The sequence below is a fragment of the Rissa tridactyla genome, chromosome Z (assembly GCF_028500815.1).
Source record: "Rissa tridactyla isolate bRisTri1 chromosome Z, bRisTri1.patW.cur.20221130, whole genome shotgun sequence".
Taxonomy (NCBI): domain Eukaryota; kingdom Metazoa; phylum Chordata; class Aves; order Charadriiformes; family Laridae; genus Rissa; species Rissa tridactyla.
The window spans coordinates 28,071,816-28,094,869 of record NC_071497.1 but is presented as its reverse complement, the minus strand read 5'-3'; the positions used below and the strand labels follow the sequence as shown (position 1 = coordinate 28,094,869).

General features: G+C 39.0%; 1 protein-coding gene across 2 annotated transcripts in view; it reads right to left on the bottom strand.

Annotated features, from left to right (window-relative positions):
• Nucleotides 1-13,407: 13,407 nt before the first annotated feature.
• The window catches only part of SLCO4C1 (solute carrier organic anion transporter family member 4C1), a 31,857-nt gene continuing 22,210 nt past the window's right edge, over nt 13,408-23,054 (bottom strand). For both annotated transcript variants that reach the window (XM_054186654.1, XM_054186655.1), the window contains exons 9-13: nt 21,046-21,199; nt 18,854-19,041; nt 16,732-16,796; nt 15,391-15,528; nt 13,408-14,249 (exon numbers count right to left, since the gene is read on the bottom strand). In XM_054186654.1, the coding sequence (XP_054042629.1) occupies nt 14,125-14,249; nt 15,391-15,528; nt 16,732-16,796; nt 18,854-19,041; nt 21,046-21,199 (670 nt within the window). In that variant the 3' untranslated portion in view covers nt 13,408-14,124. The remainder of the gene's footprint in view (nt 14,250-15,390; nt 15,529-16,731; nt 16,797-18,853; nt 19,042-21,045; nt 21,200-23,054) is intronic.

The following is a 23,054-nucleotide window of genomic DNA, read 5'->3' as shown; positions in this document are numbered from 1 at the left end:
GAAATTTGGTTACCCCGGATATGGACAAGGCTGAGGTACTGAATGACCTTTTTGCCTCAGTCTTCACCAGCAAGGGCTCTAGTCACACCACCCAAGTTGCAGAAGGCAAAGGCAGGGACTAGGAGAATGAAGAACCACTCACCGTAGGAGAAGAGCAGATTTGAGACCATCTAAGGAATCTGAAGGTGCACAAGTCCATAGGACCTGATGAGGTGTATCTGCAGGTCCTGAGGGAACCTGGAAGATGAAGTTGCCAAGCCACTCTGCATCGTATTTGAGAAGTCGTGGCAGTCTGGTGAAGTTCACACTGACAGAAAAATGGGGAAAATAACCTCCATTTTTAAAAAGGGACAAAAGGAAGACCTGGGGAACTACAGGCCAGTCAGTCTCACTTCTGTGCCCAGCAAGATCGTGGAGCAGATACTCCTGGAAACTATGCTAAGGCACATGGAAAATAAGGAAGTGATAGGTGTCAGACAACATGGCTTCATTAAGGGCAAATTGAGCTTGACAAATTTGGTGGCCTTCTACAATGGCATTACAGCATTGGTGGATAAGGGAAGAGCAACTGACATCATCTACCTGGACTCATGCAAAGCATTTGATGCTGCCCTGCCCCATATCCTGATCTTTAAATTGAACAGACATGGATTTGACGGGTGGACCACTCAGTGGATGAGGAATCGTCTGAATGGTCGCACTCAAAGCATTGTGGTCAACAGCTTGATGTCCAAGTGGAGACCAGTGATCAGTAGTGTTCCTCAGGGGTCAATACTGAAACGAAAACTGTTTAACATCCTTATTGGCAAAATGGACAGTGGGATTGAGTGCACCCTCAGCAAGTTTGCTAACATGACCAAACTGTGTGGTGCAGTCGACACACTGGAGGGAAGGGATGCCATTCAGAGGGAACTTGACAGGCTTAAGAGGTGGGCCTGTGAGTGGCCAGTCCTGTCCTGCACATGGGTCAGGGCAACCCCAAATACAGACTGGGCAGAGAATGACTTGAGAGCAGCCCTGAGGAGAAGGACTTGGGGGTGCCGGTGGATGAGATACGTAACATGAGCCAGCAATGTGTGCTGACAACCCAGAAAGACAACCACATCCTGGGTGGCATCAAAAGAAGCATGGCCAGCAGGTCGAGGGAAGTGATTCTACCCCTCTACTCCGCTTTTGTGAGACCCCACCTGGAGTACTGTGTCCAGCTCTGGGGCTCCTAGCACAAGAAGGACATGGATCTGTTGGTGTGAGTCCCCAGGAGGGCCACGAAGATAATCAGAGGGCTGGAGCATCTCTCCTATGAAGACAGGCTGAGAGAGTTGGGGTTGTTCAGCCTGGAGAAGAGAAGGCTCTGGGGAGACCTTATAGCTGCCTTCCAGTATCTGAAGGGGGCCTACAAGAAAGATGGGGAAGGACTCTTTATCAGGGAGTGTAGTGATAGACGAGATGTAATGGTTTTAAACTGAAAGTGGGGTAGATTTAAATTCGATATCACGAAGAAATTCTTTTCTGTGAGTGTAGTGAGACACTGGAACAGGTTGCCAAAGTAGTTGTGGATGCCTCATCCCTGGAAGTGTTCAAGGCCAGGTCATATGAGGTTTTGAGCAACCTGGTTTAGTGAAACATGTCTCTGTCCATGGTGGGGAACCTGATGACTATTAACATTCCTTCCAACCTAAACCATTCTATGATTTTATGATTCTGTGATGTATACATTGAAGAATTCTATTCACCTAAAGTTGCCTGAACAAGCATAAAAGCTGAAATGTTGGATAAATTAGTCCATGCAGGAGCTTCTACCTTCAGTATTTAAAATGGAACTCAGGTACCTCTACCTTTTACTGCAGTTGGACATATAGATAGTCCGTTCAGGTATCTTATTAAGTGGCCTTACTTTTTAGATTGCTAAGGAGATAAAACTTTCAGCAGAGATTTCTCTGGAGACCCTGAAGAGTCTCCACAATGAAACACGTAGCTCCTTCTAGATATGCGCACATTAATATATGTGATATACTGGTCTCCTAATAATGTTCTTTTACCACCTACAAGTGATGTTATGTAGTGTGCTAAAAGAACATTGTTTTTCAGGCAAATACTAATAAACCTAATCAGCACATGTTTCTAATGGTTTTGTGTCTTTACATCGAAAAGTAAAGAATGCTCTCCATTCCTAATTCCATATAGAATGTGCAAGACATTCCTACTATCTAAATCAAATTTTAAAAAGGAAATGAAAAAAAAATACTTTGTTTTACATAAATAATGTGAAAAAGTTACAAGATAAAACTAGTAACCATCACCTTCTGCTTTATTCATTTCAATATGAAAGTGAAGAACAACAAAATATATAATAAATGCACCAAGCAATCCATGCAAACTGCTACCAAATTCACAGGCAAATTAAATAGCATGCTAAGTAAGTATGAATCTATTCAAAAAACACAGTCTTATAAATGTGTGTATAAGAAGATTTCACGGTTTTTCCACAGAGCACACAGTGACAGCATAGAGCTCTACTGAGCACAGGTCAGCGCTTTCTGATGATGATTTAAAAACTGCAGTATTAGGAGACACTGACTATATATAAACAAACTGAGCAAACTAACAAATGGAAGAATTAACTAGATCACTGCTGTCAGTCTACTTTATTTTGTTATTTCTTCAGAAAGAGGCAAACTTAATCACTGTGCGCATACCAACTTCAATATTGCCAATAATGTACACAACGGATATCATGTGGAAATGCACTTATTTCAGCATGAAATGTCATCATAAGACAATGCTCAAAATGCAAAGCTCCCCCAAACACTGAAATTGAAGAGTAAGTTCCAAAAGGCACATTAATATGCAATTATATATATGCAAGGTACTACACAGAATGTCCACTCAACTTACTGTACAAGCTTTTTCCATATTTTTGCATGCAGCAATTCCATCTCTTCTTTCTAAGGCTTCTCCTGAAATTGGTCTTTGTGGTACAAAAATATTCATTAACAAATAGCATATAATAATATATTCTAGCTGAGTAGGAAACACCACTAGCACAAAGTTACTTAAATATAAAAACACCTAACTGAAATGTGTATAGATCTTTTTCCCTGTTTATTCAATCATATTATCCTGGGAATATAGCTCTTGATTGGTTCATATTCTATTCTTGAACATCTTTTATCTTCATGGCCACTATGTACTTTGATTAAGTAATAATGTACTAAAACTTACCTATGTGTTTCCAAGTCTCCATTATTTATGTAGCTTTTGTATATAGCTAACAGAATTATGTCTTACTTCTAGTGCTCAGGACAGATGTTCTACTGGATCAAATTCTATCCAGTCAACATTGATTTCCATCACACTTTATTGTCAACAAACTGTTGCTCTGTAGCTTAAGGGCTTCAACACGCACATCAAACCATCCCATTACATGATACACTTTCTGGCCCAGCAGTGATATCTCCTTAAATATTTCAGGCAGTGTTCATAGCAGCTGCTCATTATGGTTTTTGAGTTTTACAGAAATTTTATTTAAAAGTTTCCATGCTGTTCCAAGCAGTTTTATGTTTGTTATTTTAATTGAAAGGGGAAGGGAAAAAAGCAAAGCTTTTTTCTCAGTTAATGCATGTTGCCTCCAGCAACAACCATCTTACCTGCTACATGCACTGTAGCACAAAAAAAACCCACACAAAACCAAAAAAAAAAAAAAAACAGAAAAGAAAAACACCACACAACTGTGAACAGCAAAAAAATACAAAGAAATGCAAAACTCATTCAGGCTAGTAAGTGGAACTGTTATTTAACAACATTGTGCACTCCACACATCTGTATCATCCCAAACACATTCATTATAGCAATTCGTTTAGAACAGCATGATTCTGAATTGACTTACAAAAGCTTTAAAATTACTTTAAACCAAGTACATGTTCAGCACAGCATGCACAGTGTACAAGTTCAAAGGGAAAAAAAAGAAAATCAAAATACTTAGCATCTACTACGGATTGGCTGAATTCTTGCCAATCTTACCTACTTAGTCTGATGCTACTTGACTGTTGCACTCTGAAGGTTTATTTCACAGCATGTTTGGATAGCATGTTTTTTCTCCAGCAGACCACTTAACACTGAGTTGTTTGATTGTAACGCAGGAAACGCCAGAAAACATGTCTTGTTTGCTTTTCACACATAATCTCAACTTTTCTTTCAGTTCGCATGCCTTGAAATGAAGAAAAATAACAGACTGATACATAACACTGGAAAACTTCCATTGTATTAGTCAATATCCTTCCAGTTAATTTGACTGCTCACTTGCACCTGTGCTAAGCACTCCAAAGTTTGCATGGGAGACCAAGTAACAACGCACAAAAAACTCCTGAGTAGCGTCTTAGACTGACTGGGCTAAGACATTTAGTCCTCTTCAGTGCCTTAATGCCTGACTCTCACTATTTCGTTAGACATGGGTAATTTTTGAACTTAGCGAAGCTGAGGCACTTTTTAGTTCTCTTCACATACATAGCCTCACATTTTTGAAAAATAAAGAAAAAGCTAAAAAAAATATCTATTTAACTATTCTCTGGATTGTAGCTTCAGTATTCAAAACATGTCCAATATACTTCAAATTATTAATAAAGAAGGTAAGAAAACAAAAGAGTGCTTGTTGTAATACAGCAATAAAAAAATTCTAACTCCAAAAGGTTCTGCAGTAGGCTTTCCATTTCCATTCCATAGGCTCAAGTATTTGAGAAACCCCAAAACGTTGCAATAAGTCCTACTAACAAATGCAGGAAGAACCATAAAGTAGGAAAGACTTAATTATACAGGAACGGCATTAATTAATTAATTAGTAATAGATTTTGCAATTTTTTTTTAATATCTTTGTCTTTTTTATGAGCTTTGTGCTTTAAATAAGATCATGTTTGTCTGAAGCATGAACATGATGAGAAAACCATTTCATGGTAGAAGCCACTGCCTCAGTAGCTCAGAGTTGCTTATATCATTTTCCTTGCAAACATTTATGCACCTGCTTGGCTTGAAATCTATAGATATTTTAAGTGACTGAAGTTAAATATTTGTACACAGAGTGGTAGGATCAAAACACTAGGCAAGACCTTTTCCACATATTCCAGTGAACAGGGTGTGCAAGAGACAGTTCTTGAATAGTAAGTGCTAAGCAATGGTAAAAATGGTACTTGCATAAAGTCAGAGCCCCGTTTGAATCAAAATTAAGTGAATCTGAAATTTTTGTTATTAAGTATAAAAATAATTGCCTGGATTGCTCTCAGTATTGGTTACTGCAGATTTGAAGCAGAAAACTTCATTTTGTTATCTACTTCTTAGGGAAGTATTTTGAAAGAATAAAGTTGCTCTTTGTAGTGTTCTTAAAATTCTTTTTTTCTGGGGAAACAATCAGAGTAAGGAAAGAGAATAGATGTATACGGTCACACAAGAAAGTAAACAAAATCTATATTTAAGTGAAAGGAAAGTAAAGGCATTTACAACTAAAAGAAGCTGATCCATGAGCTTGGATCAACTAAGCCTGTTTTCCTGTGGACTTCTCCTACGTCCTCAGCACAGCTCCTAGCCTCCCCAGTGCGGCCTCACTGGGCATCTGTGAGCAGCATTTTCTCCTCCAGATCTACCTGTCTGACCTCTAGCTGTAAAAAAAGGCAGATGGCTGAGTTATAACTCTCTTTAGTGCGTGGCACCCGCACCCAGCTATCCTCTCTGATGAAGTTTGATGAACTTTTCTGGAAGTTTCACATATTTGTGTCTTCTGCATGTGTCAAATTTGGTACAGATTCACAGAGTCACAGAATCACAGAATGGTTCGGGTTGGAAGGGACCTTAAAAGACCATCTAGTTCCAACCACCCTGCCATGGGCAGGGACACCTCCCACGAGACCAGGTTGCTCAAAGTCTCATCCAGCCTGGCCTTGAACACTTCCAGGGATGGGGCATCGACAACTTCCCTGGGCAACCTGTTCCAGTGTCTCCCTACCCTTACAGTAAAGAATTTTTTCCTGATATTCAATCTAAATCTACACTTTCTCAACTTGAGGCCATTACTCCATGTCCTATCATAACACACTGTGATAAAGAGTCCCTCCCCACCCTTCCTGTTGGCCCCCTTTAGCTACTGGAAGGCTGCTATAAGGTCTCCCTCGTGCCTTCTCTTCTCCAGGCTGAACAACCCCAACTCTCGCAGCCTGTCCTCACAGCAGAGGTGCTCCAGCCCTCTGATCATCTTCGTGGCCCTCCGCTGGACCTGCTCCAATAGGTCCATGTCCTTCTTGTGGTGAGGACTCCAGAGCTGGACACAGTACTCCAGGTGGGGTCTCACTAGAGCAGAGTAGAGGGGCAGAATCACCTCCCTCAATCTGCTGGACACACTTTTAATGCAGCCCAGGATGCGGTTGGCTTTCTGGGCTGCAAGTGCGCATTGCCTGCTCACGTCGAGCTTCTTGTCTACCAGCACCCCCAAGTCCTTCTCCTCAGGGCTGCTGTCAAGCCATTCTCCGCCCAACCTGTATTTGTGCCTGGGATTGCCATGACCCAGATGCAGGACCTTGCACTTGGCCTGGTTGAACTTCATGAGGTTCTTACAGGCCCACCTCTCAAGACTGTCAAGGTCCCCCTGGATGGCATCCCTTCCCTCCAGCGAGTCGACCGTACCACACAGCTTGGTGTCGTTGGCAAACTTGCTGAGGGTTTTCCTGAGATTGATTCACAGCCAAAAATTCTGAAGGACATAGAGCAGAAGGGAACTGACAAGAATAGGTCACATTCGTCCTTTGTTCTTAGATGGTGAAGTTAAACAGATTCCTCATTGCAGTGTTCTTTCAAATGATGGGGCAACCAAAGAAAATCTGACCCACACTCAATAGAATGTTGTTGAAAAATCAAACCCACCTAGCTGGAAAGGAAACACGGGCATATTACCTGGTAAGCGAAAATCACAAAAATTAAACTGGTACATGCACATGGAAGAGCCAGCCTTACAAGAGGGTAAATCATTTTTACAGCATCAGAATTTTAAACTTCTTTAAATTGCCTATAATGTTATCTTTTTTTCTTCTAGCTATCCCAGCACATATTGTAATGTGCACACACTACCTGATTTGTTTCTAGGGTTTGTTTCCAGGAGGTTATGCCCTTATGCAATCAACCACTGTATGGCCTTGTGTTCCCATAGGCACAAATATCTGATTTACAAAGCATTTCAAATCAAGGTCGTTCACTTCGACTAGTATGAAATACAATAGCAATGTAATCTTCATCTCCTGTATGAATTCCCTTCCATGTGTCACATTTTCAGCCCTCATTTCTTTTGTCTCATTTCATGTCTCCTATTATAGCCGTTTTAGTATGTTTATTTGCCAATATCTTGCTGGAACTGCTTCAGTTCACTTATTGCAGGTAATTACTTCGGTGTTTTGGAGCCTCTATTATCTGTAGCCTGACAGTTTGCCATTTGGAAGAATGGCAACAGATGCCTGGGAAAAGCAAAGCGCAAAGGTGGAGATGTGGATTTGCATTAATTGGTAGACTTTTCCTTATCTATGAAACCAATCTCTACATCAAGCCAATTAAAACATGACAAGTGAGACATTTCTAAAAGATGACTAGGTAGGAAAAAACATTCTGAAAAGCACTAATTTTCTCTCTCTAGCTTGTATTTCTGTCATAGCTCAGTCATTTCTTAAAGTTTTATAGGTTACCAAATCCTTTCAATTTTGTGACACCAGCTTCCTCCATCTGGATAGATGGTAAATGCAACAAATATTAAACAATTATCTTGCAATTCATCTGAGCACCCTGATTCCCTTTAAATAAATAGCAAAACCTTCACTGGTTTCAGACCAACTGAACCTATTTCATTATTTTAGTTTTCTTTACAAACAAGATAAATATTTACTCACTTTGCTCCTTTAAAGACAATCTCAGAGCAAAATACTGGGGGCAAAGCAGTCTCAAGGTCTCAAGTTCGCCCAGCCATCATTAGAAGTTTCTGAATAATTTGAAGGGAATGACCATCTCCATACTCAGCTTGGAATTTATTTTCCTGGTTTATATTTCACCTCTGCTCAAGAGCTCAAATTCACGCTAAAAATTCACTTATTCAATATGAATGTTTAAAGATTAATAATGATCAGAAAAAAGTATGTATGTGCCCCTGGGGCTTCCATTTTGTGCATTTACTGAGGTATTCTGTAGACTGGAGAGGACTGCGTGTTTTATAACCACTTACCAGCACTCACATTACACAGATTTTGAAATGCATACACAGGAGTAAGCAGGCCAAATTCATAAGACTCCTCTGTACAGCAGACTCACTCTTCTGGGTACATTTGCCACGGGAGCAGCACACTAATAATGTATTCCAGCTTTTTTGCATCATTTATTACTGAGATATAAGATTAATTGTCTCCCTCTGTATTTTTGTAAAGCTTCTCTAATCTAACACTGACATTGTTGCCTGGGGATTTCTGTCTCTGGGGAAAAAGAAACACAAAACATACAAAAATAGAGTGCATAGAGTGCTGCAAAGACATGTCATAAAAAGAAAAGAAATCATAAACAGGAATAATCATGTATTTACCAAAAGAATAAAGTCACTGCCACTGCAAAACCAGAAATCAAGAAGACAAAAGACACCAGTCACACTTCTGTTAACAGAATATTTTTGCAAAAGCTGCATATTTTCTGCTCCGCATTCTAAAGACCCATAATGTTCATAATGTTCAAAAAAAAAAAATCTGACTTTTGTTAGCAGAAACAGAGCCATCTGCTGGCAAAATAAAAACAAAAAACAAAAACAAAACACAAAAAACCCAAACCAAACCACGACCCAAAAAACCCCAACAAACTCACATAATCAATAAAAACAAAAACACCCGACCCCAGTCACGTTAAATCACAACTGTATGTTCTGCTACTGTACCAAAAGATTATAGAAGTATTTCACACCCATTCATTCCCAAACTGAAATACTACTCAACCCACAACCCTTTTGAAGACTTTCAGACCTGAAAGATGCTTTCTCAGCAATTTTCTTACACTTGTTCATACCTGATCTACCTTTAACATGTTTTAGACCTGGAAGCAGCGCAAGACCCATTGTCATCACCTCAGTAATTGTCAGCAACTGAACTTCATATATATAAGGGCAGCTAGCAAGCTGCAGCACTTCAAAGGTGCCCACGTTTACGTCTATAATCTATCAGCAGACATACTTGGATCTGCTCTGTTTACAACCAACCCATTTCAGATCATTTTGTTCAGATACCTTGAATCATGTGCAAAGAGACTCTGCAAGAAAGGTATAGATACAAAATATTTTACACTTCTAAGTAATGACACGTACGGTAGACACATGCAAAATAAAATGCAGATTTTCCCCTTTCTCAGTGAAGGCTTCTCATGAAGCCAGGAAGAATGTTCTCTTGCCATTGCAGTGAATTTTGGCATTAAACTATTCACTTTGGAGAAGTGCTCCAATAGAAACAAATAGCTTATTGTCCTGGTTTGAGGTAAAACAGAACCAATTTTCCATTTTGTAATTTTACTTTTTAGCTGGGCCTCTTCTAACTGACCAAAGTCTGAAAGTAACAGCATGTTGTTCAGACACTGTTCCCTCTCAGAGTGGTAAGACCTGATTACACCAAGGAATGGTGTGCACAGAGGCTCTTGCTTATACCTATTGCTATAACAACCAAGGTCAGCTAACGTCGCTGCTCGCCCCGTTAGCGGGTCGGAAGCAGAGAAGCGTAGAGGGGTCCCACCTGCAGGGAGGAGCAGAGGGGACGGGTGACCCCAAACTGACCAACAGGGTATTCTGCCCTATCTGCCATGCTCAGTGTAAAAGCTGAGGGATCAAAAGGTCAGCTCTCTGTTCTTCAATGGCCATCGTCTGAGGAGGACTCTCTCTGTTCGTCTGCCTTTGATCCCAATATGTGCATTCCTGACTCCAGATCCAGAATGCAGCTCCTGTCCGTCGCTGACTCCAGTCTGCGACTTTCCCTGTGTCTGCTGGTGATGTCATCCTGGGAGCTGGATACAGTTTTGTATATATTGTATACTTTTTAAAAAATTTTATTATTATTTCTTATTTCCTTATTTGTAATATTTTCATTAAAGTAGTTTAGTTCTTTCTCTAAACTCATAAATCTCCTTATCTCTTCCTCTCCTCTCTTTGGGGGGGGGGGACGACATCTGTCGTTCTGATTGGCCAATCCGGCCAAAACCACGACACTTATTTTAACAGGGGCTCCAGCTTCCATTCTCCAAACACAGCTTCAGATTACCTTATCATCCTTCCTCTGCAAAAGAGAGAAACGCAGTCTTGATTTTGAGATAAAAGAACACAAAGCAACAAAGAAAGTTTAGATGAGAAGTTTAGTCTCAACTGTAACAGCTAATTACCGTCACTCCCTTGTAAGACTCCTGGAATCCTACAGATTTAGCAATCAGAGGCTCCAGTAAAGTTTTGGAGATTTTATTTGTGCTAGCCATGCAGGGCAATATACTTAGGTTTAGAAGCTTACTTCTGGCACATAAATGAATGAAAACTTATACTCAACTACTTTTAGTTGGGCAGACTCATTTGCACTAGGATATGTTTCTAAAAATAACCATCCTACTTAGAAGATTCAACTTTCAAAAAGTTTTAAATCATCTTTATTTTGGACAATACTTGAGATTCTTCTTAAACCTCAAATCTGTGGTAATTAATACAACATCAAGGACATGAGTTTGTGCATTTAGCAGTCCAAGCACTCTATAAACAGTAGTTCACAGAGCATGTACAAATCACAGAAGACTGTCAACTGCTGTTTGAAATGTTTTGTCACTGTTAGCATTCTCATGTTACCACCCAGTGAGACGCGCACATAGTATTAGCTGCTAAATGTTTTTTAATGTGAGATACAAGCTGATACTAAAAAAAAATAAAATCCCAAAACAAAACCCCCAAAAAGAAGCCAAAGGACACTGCACAAGAACAGACAGGTCTTCCCTTGCAAGAATCCTTATAGAAGTTACACATCACATGGTGCATGGGACAAAGGCCACACTGAGGAGCATCTCACAGAAACACAGAACCTTTTACGCTGGAAGGGACCACTTGAGATCATCTAGTCCGACACTCCTGCTCAAGGAAGGTCAGCCAGAATAGATTATTCAGGATCATGTCAGGTTTTAAACATCTCCAAGAATGGTGATTCCACAACTCCTCAGGCAACCTGTTCCAATGCTTGATCACTTTCATAGTTAAAAAAAATAACTCTTGTGTTCAGATGGAACTTCATGTGTTTCAGTTCATGCCCGCTGCCTCTTGTTCAGACAGTTGGACATTAATAAGAACAGTCTGGCTTCCCCCTCTTCTCCTGTCTGAAGAAGCTTCCCCAGCTCTCTCAGTGTGAAAGATACTCCAGCCCCTTTATCACCTTTGTAGCCCTGCACCACACCCCCTACAGTAAATCCGTCTCACTCTTGTTCTGGAGAGCCCAGACCTGAACCCAGCACTCCAGGTGTGTTCTCACCAGGTCTGAGTAGTGGGGAAGGATCACCTCCCTAAACCCGCTAGCACTGCTTTGCCTAACGCAGCCCAGGATGCTATTGGCCTTTTTTGCAGACAGGGCTTACTGCTACCTTGTGGTCAGCTTGCCCACCGTGAAACCAAGGACCTTCTCTGAAGAGCTGCTTTCCAGCTGGGTGGCCCCCTGCATTTTACTGGTGCATGGGGTTATTTGTCCCTGGCTGCAGGTCTTTGCACTTCATGAGGTTCCCATTTGCCCATTTCTCCATCTTGTCAAGGTCCCTCTGGGTGGCAGCAAAACCATCTCTTCTATCAGCCACTCCTCCAGAGCACAACCTATCCCATCATTCAGGTCATTAACGAAGAGGTTGAATTGGATTGGTCCCAGTATTGATCTATGGGGTACAGCACTAGTAACTGGACTCAAACTGGACTTTGTGCTTTGACCCTCTGGGCCCATTCATTTGGTCAGTTTTTAATTCACCCTCTCTGTCCAAATACCTAACACACACTTGTTCAGCTTGTTCACCTTTACTCAGTAAAGGTAAACCTTTAAAAGATGTTTACCTTTACTCAGTAAAACCTTTGACACCATATCTACTGCCCTCCGCTGTCTATCACACTGTACATAGCAATGTAACATTGCTATGACACAAGGTAAAGTTACTCAGTTCTAAATATTTGGTCTCTCTTCTAATCATTGTGCTGCTCCTCCTAAACTAACAAGGGTAACTTTAACAAGTCACAGGCTAGATTATAAATTGCAACAGCCTTTAGCATTAACCGTAATTTTACACCATGGCAATACTTCCTTCCTTCTCCACCCAAATACCCACTCCAATGCAACTAAGTGCTGATAACTTCCTCAGAAGAGGAAGCTCCTGTTGCTCTGCCCCACAAGTTTTGTAATCCATGCAATCATGTTATGCAGCAGAAACTGTAAGCTATGATCTCACAGCCTAAGACAGAACAAGAGAAGCAAGTTTACCAGTTTAGCTACCACAGCGCATGTCTTTACTATGATTAAGTGATTTGATATAACACACTCCGTGTTAGAGCTGGAAACTGAATTCAGAGTTTTGGGCCATATTCCCAAACTTTATGGAAGATCAGCATTTAGTTCTTCAAGGGCAGTTACCAATCTTGCTCCGAGATCATTTATCAGGAAATTATGTTATCAGGAGACATTCAGATAAATAATGCAAGCATTAATTCAGCTGTTGTATTCCGCCCCTTTCCTTCTCTGACTGAAAAGCCGTGAAGTCTTCTGGCTTTCAGGAGGTATAGTCTATTTTGCTTCATTTCCTGAATAGTTCTTTCTAAATAGTTATAGAAGATCCTCTTCTTGAGTTGTATACTTAACCTCTACCTAGTTTAACAGCTGCTGCATTTAAAGAATTAGATGAGACATGACCCATATGCCATAATCCTTTGCCATAGCACTTGTTTAAAACAATCTTGGTAGAGTCAAGGTGTAGAGTCCATGTAACCAGATGAAAAGGGCACACATGGCTACATAAGAGTGACATGCATAGACAGTGCAACAGAAAGGAAGTTTACATTAATTCAAGCAAGTGCAGAGGATATCCTGCTCATTAAAAATTTCCAGTCACTATTGAACAATATTTCAGTAGCAGGCAAATATAGTTTAATATCTGGTAAGAGTGGCTAATTTGTGTTGTGCTATATAAACACAGCTTTAATAGCACGCAGTGTCTAAGTCAAAAGCTATATTTTTCTACTTTTGAAGATTGCACACATATTCTTCGCAAGCTTTCAGCACTGTGTTTCTTGGAGTTGAGAAGCCTAGTACTCAGTCACTTCAAAATGACACAGTATACACAGAATTAGTAAGAAAATAGGTTTTATTTTCCAGTTTTATAGAAAAATGTTAACAATGCTTAAAGCAAGCAGCTGGACAGCCACTTTCTATATGAATTCCAGATAGAAACTCAGGCACTTAATTTAACAAATATTTTGTTGTTACGAACCCAGCTACCCTGTAATAACTATTTACATTTTTCTACAAATACTAAAGAGTGAACTCATGCCATTGAGATAACATACAAAAATATTTTTAAAACATGTTCATACTTGCACATTGCCAAGTGTATCTACACTCAAAATCCCCAAATAAGGCAGTAGCCCAGATTATTTGCACATTAAAATAACTCCATTTTAAAACATCCACAGTTCCCTTTAATATACCAGGTTACTTGTTTTCTCCCACTACAGTCTTGCTTCAGTATTACTTTAAGAAGGGAAATGAGGCTCACAGCTCAGTTCAGTTCAGTTCATTTTTCCTAGTTCGGTTTCTTTTTTTGATCAGAGTGTCCCAACTTGTTTCACTTATAAATTAGACATTTAAAACTAGACTGCAAATTTAAGTGTCACTTTTTGGATATACACAATGTATTGCTAAAAAGTATGTTTACAAAGTTAGAGAACACTACACACATTCACAAATATTCTAAGTTGTTCAAGAATTGAATATCATCTTTTATATTTAGGTAATGGTGTACGAGAACTTTGGTACAAGAGTTGTAATAATGCTTATTCTTATTGGCTCTTTCGAAAGCCCCCAATTTGCTCATGATTTATGTGCGTATAGAAGATATCATTTCTGAATCCTTTTGCGACTGGGCTGCACTTGCTGGTGGAGGCTTATACAAATATACTGCCATGACCACAAAGATGATAGTGATGATTTTGCAAGCAGCACCTAAATGCAAAGAACAGAAGAGTCCTTATTGCAGTCACCTTCAATAGTAGTTAAGAGCATTTCAGTCATTTACAAAGTTTCACATGGTGAATTACACTGATTTAACACAGATGCTGTGAATTTCAATGTATTTTGCATGAACCACAAAGGGCAGGTAAAGGCAGCCTTACCAACTTCAGACCCCTCACCTGCCTGCCAGTTCTTGCTTGCAGCAGCTATTGCCATTACTTCAGCTCTGTATTTCTTCACCCCATTCTAGCCTGCAGTGCGTGTCTTCCTTATTTCTTGCTTCAGTACTGCTCTTCATTGCATCAATATTCTCTCTGCCATAAACTAAAACTCCCCAAATACAAGCCTGTTAAGTATTCTCTCCTCAGCTACCTTAAGAGGTTGCTTCATTTACTCCTCACTGGTACATAATGATGTTTGTGCAATTTGGGGGCGCAAGGAGTCAGGGAAGAGGAGGGATTGTATTTGATCACAAATATGCCTGAGATACTGAAACCTGAAGTTGTGACGCCTGCTTTTTCAATTTCAAGATTAGATGTTAGCAGTTCATTTTATGCACTGTAAGTGTCACAGTTGCTAGAAGACAGGACAACAGCAGTTACCACAGATGCAAGCTTAGCCTGCCTTTCTTCCCCCAGACATACATCTGTCACATACTTGAAGGGAACAGATTGTTAAACAGGTTGGGAAAAATTTTGACTAGTGTTCAGAGATATTTTCAAGACCTTGATATTAATTTAGGGAAAAGAACTGAAATACGACAAGAGGAAGAAAGCTCTTCAGACCTTAAGCTGCCAACAGACCAAGCCAGGTAAGAACGAAATGTGCACCAATCTCTTAAAATTCAGTAAATGAAGTGTGGCAATGAAGAAAGACTGAAGAGTAAAAATATTTTGATTATTGTTAAAAAAAAGTCTTGTGGGTAATTTTTAAGAGCCACTTAATGTGTTCTTGCTCCTTCCATGATATTTTGCTTGTCATTATTTATGAAAAAAATAAAGTGCCTTTTTAAAAAATACTGCTGCTAAAAGATAAGAGTTTAAGGTTCTATTTTAAAGTAATTCCCATCAAGCAATCAAAGTCTGTATATCTATTACTTTGTACACGTACTTAATATGAAGAAGTCACTTACTTATCCCCATCAGCAGATAAGCCATTTTTTCATTGTCATACACCCAACAGGCTCCTTTAGTATTACATTCATCAATATCCCACAGAGTGCAACTGTTGTCTATAGCAACACCAAACAAAATTGGTCCGGGAACAGTACCTAAAAATCACAGTAACATGTTAGAACATTTGAGTTACTTGGAATAGCCTTACCTGGCCTTAATGCATACAGTAAAATGCCAGGCTGGTGGGGAAGATAAAATGGGAGAGCCACACACTAAACATAACGTTTTAATCAAAATCATATTACATAGCAAGTGTGCCTCTTCCATTGCTCTCAATTAACAGGCAGGATGCATAGAGTGTCAGTTAGTTATTTATACTGCTCTCACTTTATCAAGCAAGAAGTTTGTTCAAAGACTTGAGCTTCTCATAACTTCCTCAGTTTTCATTGGAAAAGGAATCAAGGAAGCAGGAGTTCAACTGAAGGAAAACAAGTCTCTTTTCTCAGATCATATACACTAACCTGTTCCAAATGCAGAGAACTAAAATATTATGTTAATAAGTTCAACTACACATTTTTTCCCATCCCTCAGATGCAGCAAACCTTCAAGGAAAAAATCCACATGAAGTGAGTAGTGTTTAAATTATTCCTGTGTAGAATTTATTGGATTTGTGTGATATTTGTTACAACAGTGCTTCATAAAGCACAAGTGTTTTGCATCCAGGTATAGCTAATTTTATAATAAACACTCCAGGTACATCATTGCATGTCTATTTAACCTACTCAACACCTAAACTGTTCTTAAGCTAACAATCAGCTATGTCCTCACTGCAGGTTTTCTGTTCAGGACCCCTTGAGTCCACACCCTAAGTATCTTGTTGGTAGTAACGCTGTTAGTTACTGCCTTTCCACTGCCTGTACTGACTGAGGCTGAAGAAGAGCTCTCCTATTCTAAGCTCCACAGCGAAGTCAAGATTTAAGACTCTGCCATAGATATCTTCTGGATCTTCAGATATCAACTACATGAAGCTGTTTTCTATCACTTCACTTTTTCCTAACTTTCAGAATAGGCCTCCTTCTGGGGGAAGTGGCAGCAGGTGCCTTTTGCTGAAAGGATGTCAGTTACCTGTATTTTCTTCCTGGTGATAAGAACAAGAATGGCTAAAATGAGTACACGTGCACTATTTAAAGAGGAATTTGAATACAGATGGCATCTGCCTTAAAACAAATGTATTCTATAAGCCAATGACAGGCTATTTCAAGCTCCTCTGAAAGCTTCTTAATACATTATTTTTTAAGTCTAGAAAAACATCAAATGTGTATCACTCAGAGGCAGGCATTTCAACAAGAAAGTCATACCCAGTAGTCGTAGGAACACTGACTGTACTCCAAGAGCAAATGAGCGCTGTTTATCTGGCACACACCTGCAAACAAGATTTGCAGTTTAAGACCTAGTAAACAAGTTTTAACCATTCTATTTCTCTGCTTTGTCCCTCAGGGAATATGCTTTGTCTTAATATACTGTTTTAACCTGTTAATTGCAGAGTGTTTTGGAAATCCAATGTGCAGAACAAGTAAGCAAACAACTTCAAGACATATTTTGACAAATGATAGAGGCAACTCCAATAGCTCACCAAGGAATTTTAGATTGAGCTAGTTTAACAAAACAGCATAAGTAAAAAGCTAGCTAACCAGTATCACCCTGATATACTGTTGAACATTTTTTCCACAAAACAACCAAGGATTTAAGGACAGTGCTAGGATGCAATCTTGAACTACTGTTTCTAAAGAAGCAATACACGAATAGGCTTCAGCACAAGGTGTTGTACTTCCCGTAACCTTTACATGTAGTCACCTGACAATGAATCAGTTCCGCCCTACACTATACAAATCAATATACTGATTTAATAACTAGCAGAATTTACGCCCTTACCTCCTACCCATTTCTTTCAGATATTTCTCCAGCAACAAACATTTTATCCTGACAGTGTCTTAATGATACTACCGTGAAGATCAAATATAACCTATCTTAATTTATACGATTTAGTTTCATCTCTGTTTTCTTTAATAAACTCTAGACAGTAAACTTTTAAACAATATCTAAATACTCTGGAGTTATTCCTTCATTCTGGAGTATGTATGAGGATTACCCATACAAAAATATCCAAGATGAGCCGTTATCAACAGTCACTGTTAGAATCTCCTTACCCATAAAGGTAAGTAGAGGAAGGAGAATGAGTTTTGCATAGTGTGGGTAGTTATTTCTAGCACTAGAACACTGTCACATACATGGGTTTACACTTGAAGTTGCACAAAATAGGCCCACTGAAAAGATCTCAGAATATACTGTAGTAACTTAGCTCACATTTAGCTATTTAGATTAGGTTTTGCACGTTTAAACAGCTCTAGTCTTCCATAAAAACTAATTCACTATTTCAGTTGAAGCGTAGAAGGATCCAAGATTCCAAGCGTTATTGCTTAGAATTATCTAAATAAAACTATTGCAGCTCAGTTTTGAAGATAATTCAACACTTCACATTATTCTGCCCCCACAGTAATATGACAAGCTGTTAATTCCAGATTTACACCAACTCTGAACAGAAGCCTATTACAAAGCACTGTTGCAGTGTATCATTCCCCTCCTCAACCCCATGCCTAGAAGGTTGGAAAAAGAGCATCTAATCACACCCTGCCAAAACATCTTGTGTATAGTGCATGTACGCCTATGCATCCTGAACATTTTCACTCTAGAAGTACCAGAGGTACGAGTCAGATTTCAACATAAAGTGAAATAGCTCTACTTTCAGAATAGGGACCATGTATCAAAGGAAAAAAAAAAGCATATCTAGCTTTCATGCATCTGAAAGACCACCAAACCATTGGTTAACAGCCACGTACACGGTCTCACGTTTTATATTAATGACTGCCACAAATACAACAGCAGTATCACACAAAAGGTAGTCTACAGTTCTTGACAGACTACAATTTTGCAAGTCAGAACTCTGACCTGAGATAAGAACCAAAGGTTGATATTATGAGACTGAATGCGGTTTTGTTCGTTTCTTGGTACAATCTGAAATTCTGGCACTACCAATATACAGGCTAGTCAAATATTTTCTTCATCCAAGCACATGGCATCTTTATTGCTTCCTGCTTTGACTAAAACAGTCATGAGTGCTCCCATAAAAGAGTGATTTTGCTAGAAGTAGGAAAGTTTTTTGGGTTTGTTTTTTTTGCTTTTGTTTTGTTTTTTAAAAAGATTCAAACAGTGTCTACTAACCAAATGTAATTAGAGAGAGAGTGAACGCTGGTATGACTGTCCCCTGCTTCAAATATGTCTGCTTACCACACAGAGTACTACAACAGGAAATCCCTTGCACATTGGTTTAAGTTCACATTCCAAAGCAAAACGGAATTAAAGTATTTCACTGATATTAGTTCTCACAAGAATGCTACCTATTTCTCAGCCCAAAAAACATACCTGAGAATCGCCACAGTTGTTGGAGTAACAGCCATAAATGTAAAAACAACAGTGAAAAAGAAGAAGGTCAGGAATAAAGGTAAAAATTTGCATCGTGTTGGACATTTCCCAGGGACAGCTTCAAAGATAAAGTCTTCTGAATCATTTTCTCTTTTTGGTCTCCCAATACAGGAACAGTTCTGGTACATCTACAAATAATTTACAAAACAAAATTCAGCTCTAAGAATGACACTGAGTGATGCTAATACAGCAGATGGTCATTGGGTCTGCATCACACTGACTTTACACTATGGGAAACAGTCTACTTCCTGATGATCATATGACACTAACCCTAATTTTTAAAACTGGTTCAGAAGAACTTGACTGATCCAGCACACCAGAGGAAAAGTCATTTTTGATTTTGTGATCTGAAAATACAGTAATAGTCTCCATTTTGTGTGGAGCAAGTTTTTAGGACAAGCATAAAAAACCTGAAAACTAAAGATCTGGGCGTTAGAGGCACAAACATATGCAGTACATAACATTATACAAAGACACCAACAGAGCAAGCCTTGAAGTGACAACTTCTGCATTCAAATCTTATTACAAATCAGTGAAGATAACACACCAATAACTGTGTATAATTAAGAAAGGGCAAGCCACAGCATCCAAAACAAGATTTTTCAGAGATGTTGGCAAGTCCCAGATCACCTAGCTTGACAGCCTTGGCTACAAACAGGCTGGTTTTTACACTGGGCTGTACTTGACAGTAAGTGAGGTGAGCTCTACTGACAGAAGCAATGCGGGATTGCTTTTGTAAGCAGGTGAACAAATGGAATAGTTTTATGGTCTTCGTTTAAATCCACCCAAGTCTGTTTTCAAAGGAAAAAAAACCCACATTTATCAGTGCAGTATGAAGTTTTCACAGCAATAAGTAGTCAGACCCCTACATTTTCTTCTAGATAATACTTCCTCTCATTTACAATTGTTCTTTTCTGATATGAAAAGTCCCCTGAGGCATCCCCTGGTTCAGCTTGCCTACCTTTAGGATCTTCCTACACTCCTCCACATTCCTGCTCAAGAGTTTGTTGTAGTAGTAGAGACAAGCACAAAAGGTCTTTCAGTTCTGGAAGGTTTGGTAATAACCAGCCACTTCCATGGCTTACCATTCCTACATCAGGGGCAACTGACATTCCAGGTTTGGAAACTCACAGAAGCAGGTTGCCATGCATACAATAAGTGTTACGTTATGCTTATAAGATCTAGATAAAAACTGCAGTTTAGTGTCAAGGCAGTTGCTGATTTCTACTTTTCTGATTGTCAACTCCATTTAAAGTACGTTCATGTTTAATGTATTTTCAGCATTAGAAAGTTTAGCAGAAATGAAGATGACAACTGACCAATAAACCCCTATAATGGAAGGAGGCTCAGAGGAGACAGGAAAGGGCAATGTGCCCATGAAGGTCACAGAACAATGCACACTGTGAGTGACCACAGCTGTTGCACAGAAAGTTATGCAGAAAAGAAACAGCTATGTCAGTTGAGTGAATCAAGTGGTGGTGTAAATGTTTCTCCCCGAGTTCATTAAGAGAGTGCGAATGTCTCCCTAAATCAGCCAGACCAGCATGGGGTGAGCGTGGCTGAGCCCAACACAGACTATAAAAAGCCAGACAACTAGCAGAAGAATTTCAAAGGGAGCAATGGGCTTGAGCGTGCTTCAAACCACGTATGCCTTCCCAACAACTGGGGAGGCCGAGCATTGTGACAGTGAGCAAGTTACAAAGAGCAATAGTGGGAATCACACTAGTATTATGACTGAACTGTGTATTGCAATTGCTGTATTTTGCTAAGCATAGCTTGCATCTGTATTGTTTTCAGTTTTCATTCTAAGTCAGAAATCCTGTGTAACATCAACTGTCATCAAGTAAGTAAATTTGATATTAAACATTACACCCTCCCCAAGGGTATGTAAAAGCACCTGGTCAAAGGATATCAAACTTTGACACATACCAACATTCATCCTATTTAGACATGTGTTTCCAATCCACACCTATTTTTCTTGTAGTAATTACCACTTAGATTCAGAAATACTGTGATTTCCTGTCATACTAAGAGAAGAACGGGGCAGGGGGGGTGGGGGTGGGTTTAATATAGAATGCATTTTGCAGGGAAGCAGAACAGACCACATCAGCAATCTTTGTAGCATGAAGTACCTTTTTCATGTTGTTGAAAAGATGTGATGAACATCCTGCGAAACAGGGAGAAAAGTACTGGACTTCATCTCTGCCACAAACTGGGTAGTACATGGAGCGCAAACATCCACAGTTAGCATTGCATGGCGCTGTTAAGTTATATAGCATGCCTGTTCTGAAAGGTAAAAATTAATTGACTTAATTTAAAAACATCGGATATCCAAGTAATGCAGTATTTATAAGATAATAAATCTCAAAATATTCAATTCTGGTGATTTATGCACTTAATTGTTTAAAAATAAACAATACTCCTAGTTGTTAGGTAATCCCTAGGTAACTCGCATTTGTCTTATACCTAGATATTTTTGTGCTATTATTCCTTCCATAGATTACTCTTCCAATTTCCATTCACAAAACAGATTATTAAATTCTTTGTCTCAACCCAACTCTTTTCTTAGATCATCTCCTCCCTCACACACATTTATACATTTGAATTTCTTCAATTTACAGTTTAAAGAAAAAACCAACAACAGTATTTGGTGTTGTTTATTCTAATGATCATGTTCCAAGGTTTTTTCCCTGTTTTGGATTCAAGACCGGTTGCAAAACTCTGCATGTTTCAATATTTAACACTGCTATGCAGACATCTAGATTGTTCCAGCACCAAGATGACTGCACATGCTAAATGCAGAGTGCCATGACATACAAACAAAGTTTTATCACACCCAAAAGGACCTTAAAGACTTTCTGTGACTGTTCAGGGAATAACTAATGAAGAACAGAGTTTAAATTTAACTCTTACTTATAATACTACTCTCAATTTAGGCATTTACTTCTAGTATAGGCCATAGTATGGTTGCATTTGAAGTAGTCCCACTATATTAGTAGTATGAAAAAATAATTTTTGGATGTGTGGGTACCTTCTTAAGATATAATTGGAGAGAATAAAAAAATCTTTGATTTTTTAATAGTAGTGGATAAGTAAAGAAACCTCACAGGTTCAGAATTCAGTGAGATGAAACCAGGGTATCAACACTGCCAGGAGTTTAAGTATTGCACTGTAAACTTAAAGTTACAGATTCATTACCTAAAAGGTTGGTTTCTTCAAGGGAATTAAAGATGTTCAAAAATACTATTAGGAGAAATAGTTTATCTAGGAATTAAGCTGATTACTTACATAGAATTCAAACTGCACATGGAATATTGGGGACATCATAACTACCTATACATTTCATTTGGTTGTAGTACAGTTAAACCCTACTGAGTTACATTAGTTCATTCTGCATACACAGAAAAGTCAGTTAGTTTGCTCTGGCTTAAAGCACTACAGTACATGACAAGCAAATTCACTAATCATAGGTTTGTTCATACAGTTTCTTGTTAGCCTATGAGGCATGTCAAGCCTAAAAGTATTTAATCAGTTCAGTGGCAACATTTGTCCTGTTTACATGTGCAGATAATGTCCCTCTTCCCTGACCTACAAAGTGAGACTGAACCTTTAGTTACGCATGGTCAGAAAAAATTTAAAATACAGAACAAATGCAGTTTAGTGCACATAGGTTCTATATGAGATGGAACTTCTTGATCTAACATCACTTTTCTAAAGAAGTCCAGGAGATGAGGCCATTAAATGGTCTTTAAAAGCTCTATAGGTTGGGTATTCTTTCACAGCAAAACAAGTAGTCCCAGAGATTTGTGGGAATGAAGAGAACTACAGAAATAGTCACTGCATTTCCGATACGGCAAGTTTTAAAGGAAATATTGGGCAAAAGAATTAGGCTAAAGAAATTCTTTGAAGTGTTTAGTAGATGGAGTAAACCACACTAGTTCTTCTTATAGCTTCATTCAGTAATAAACAGTTACTAAAAAACAGTATACTTCGTTCATTAATATATGAACTCAAAAGTGATCCTGTACTCATGTGATTGTGGTATTAAACTTACAAAAAGCTTTCCCCACACACACAACCCCCCAACCTCCAGTCTATTTTTGAATACAAAGAGAATGCTTGCCATGAAAGATTTCTTCAA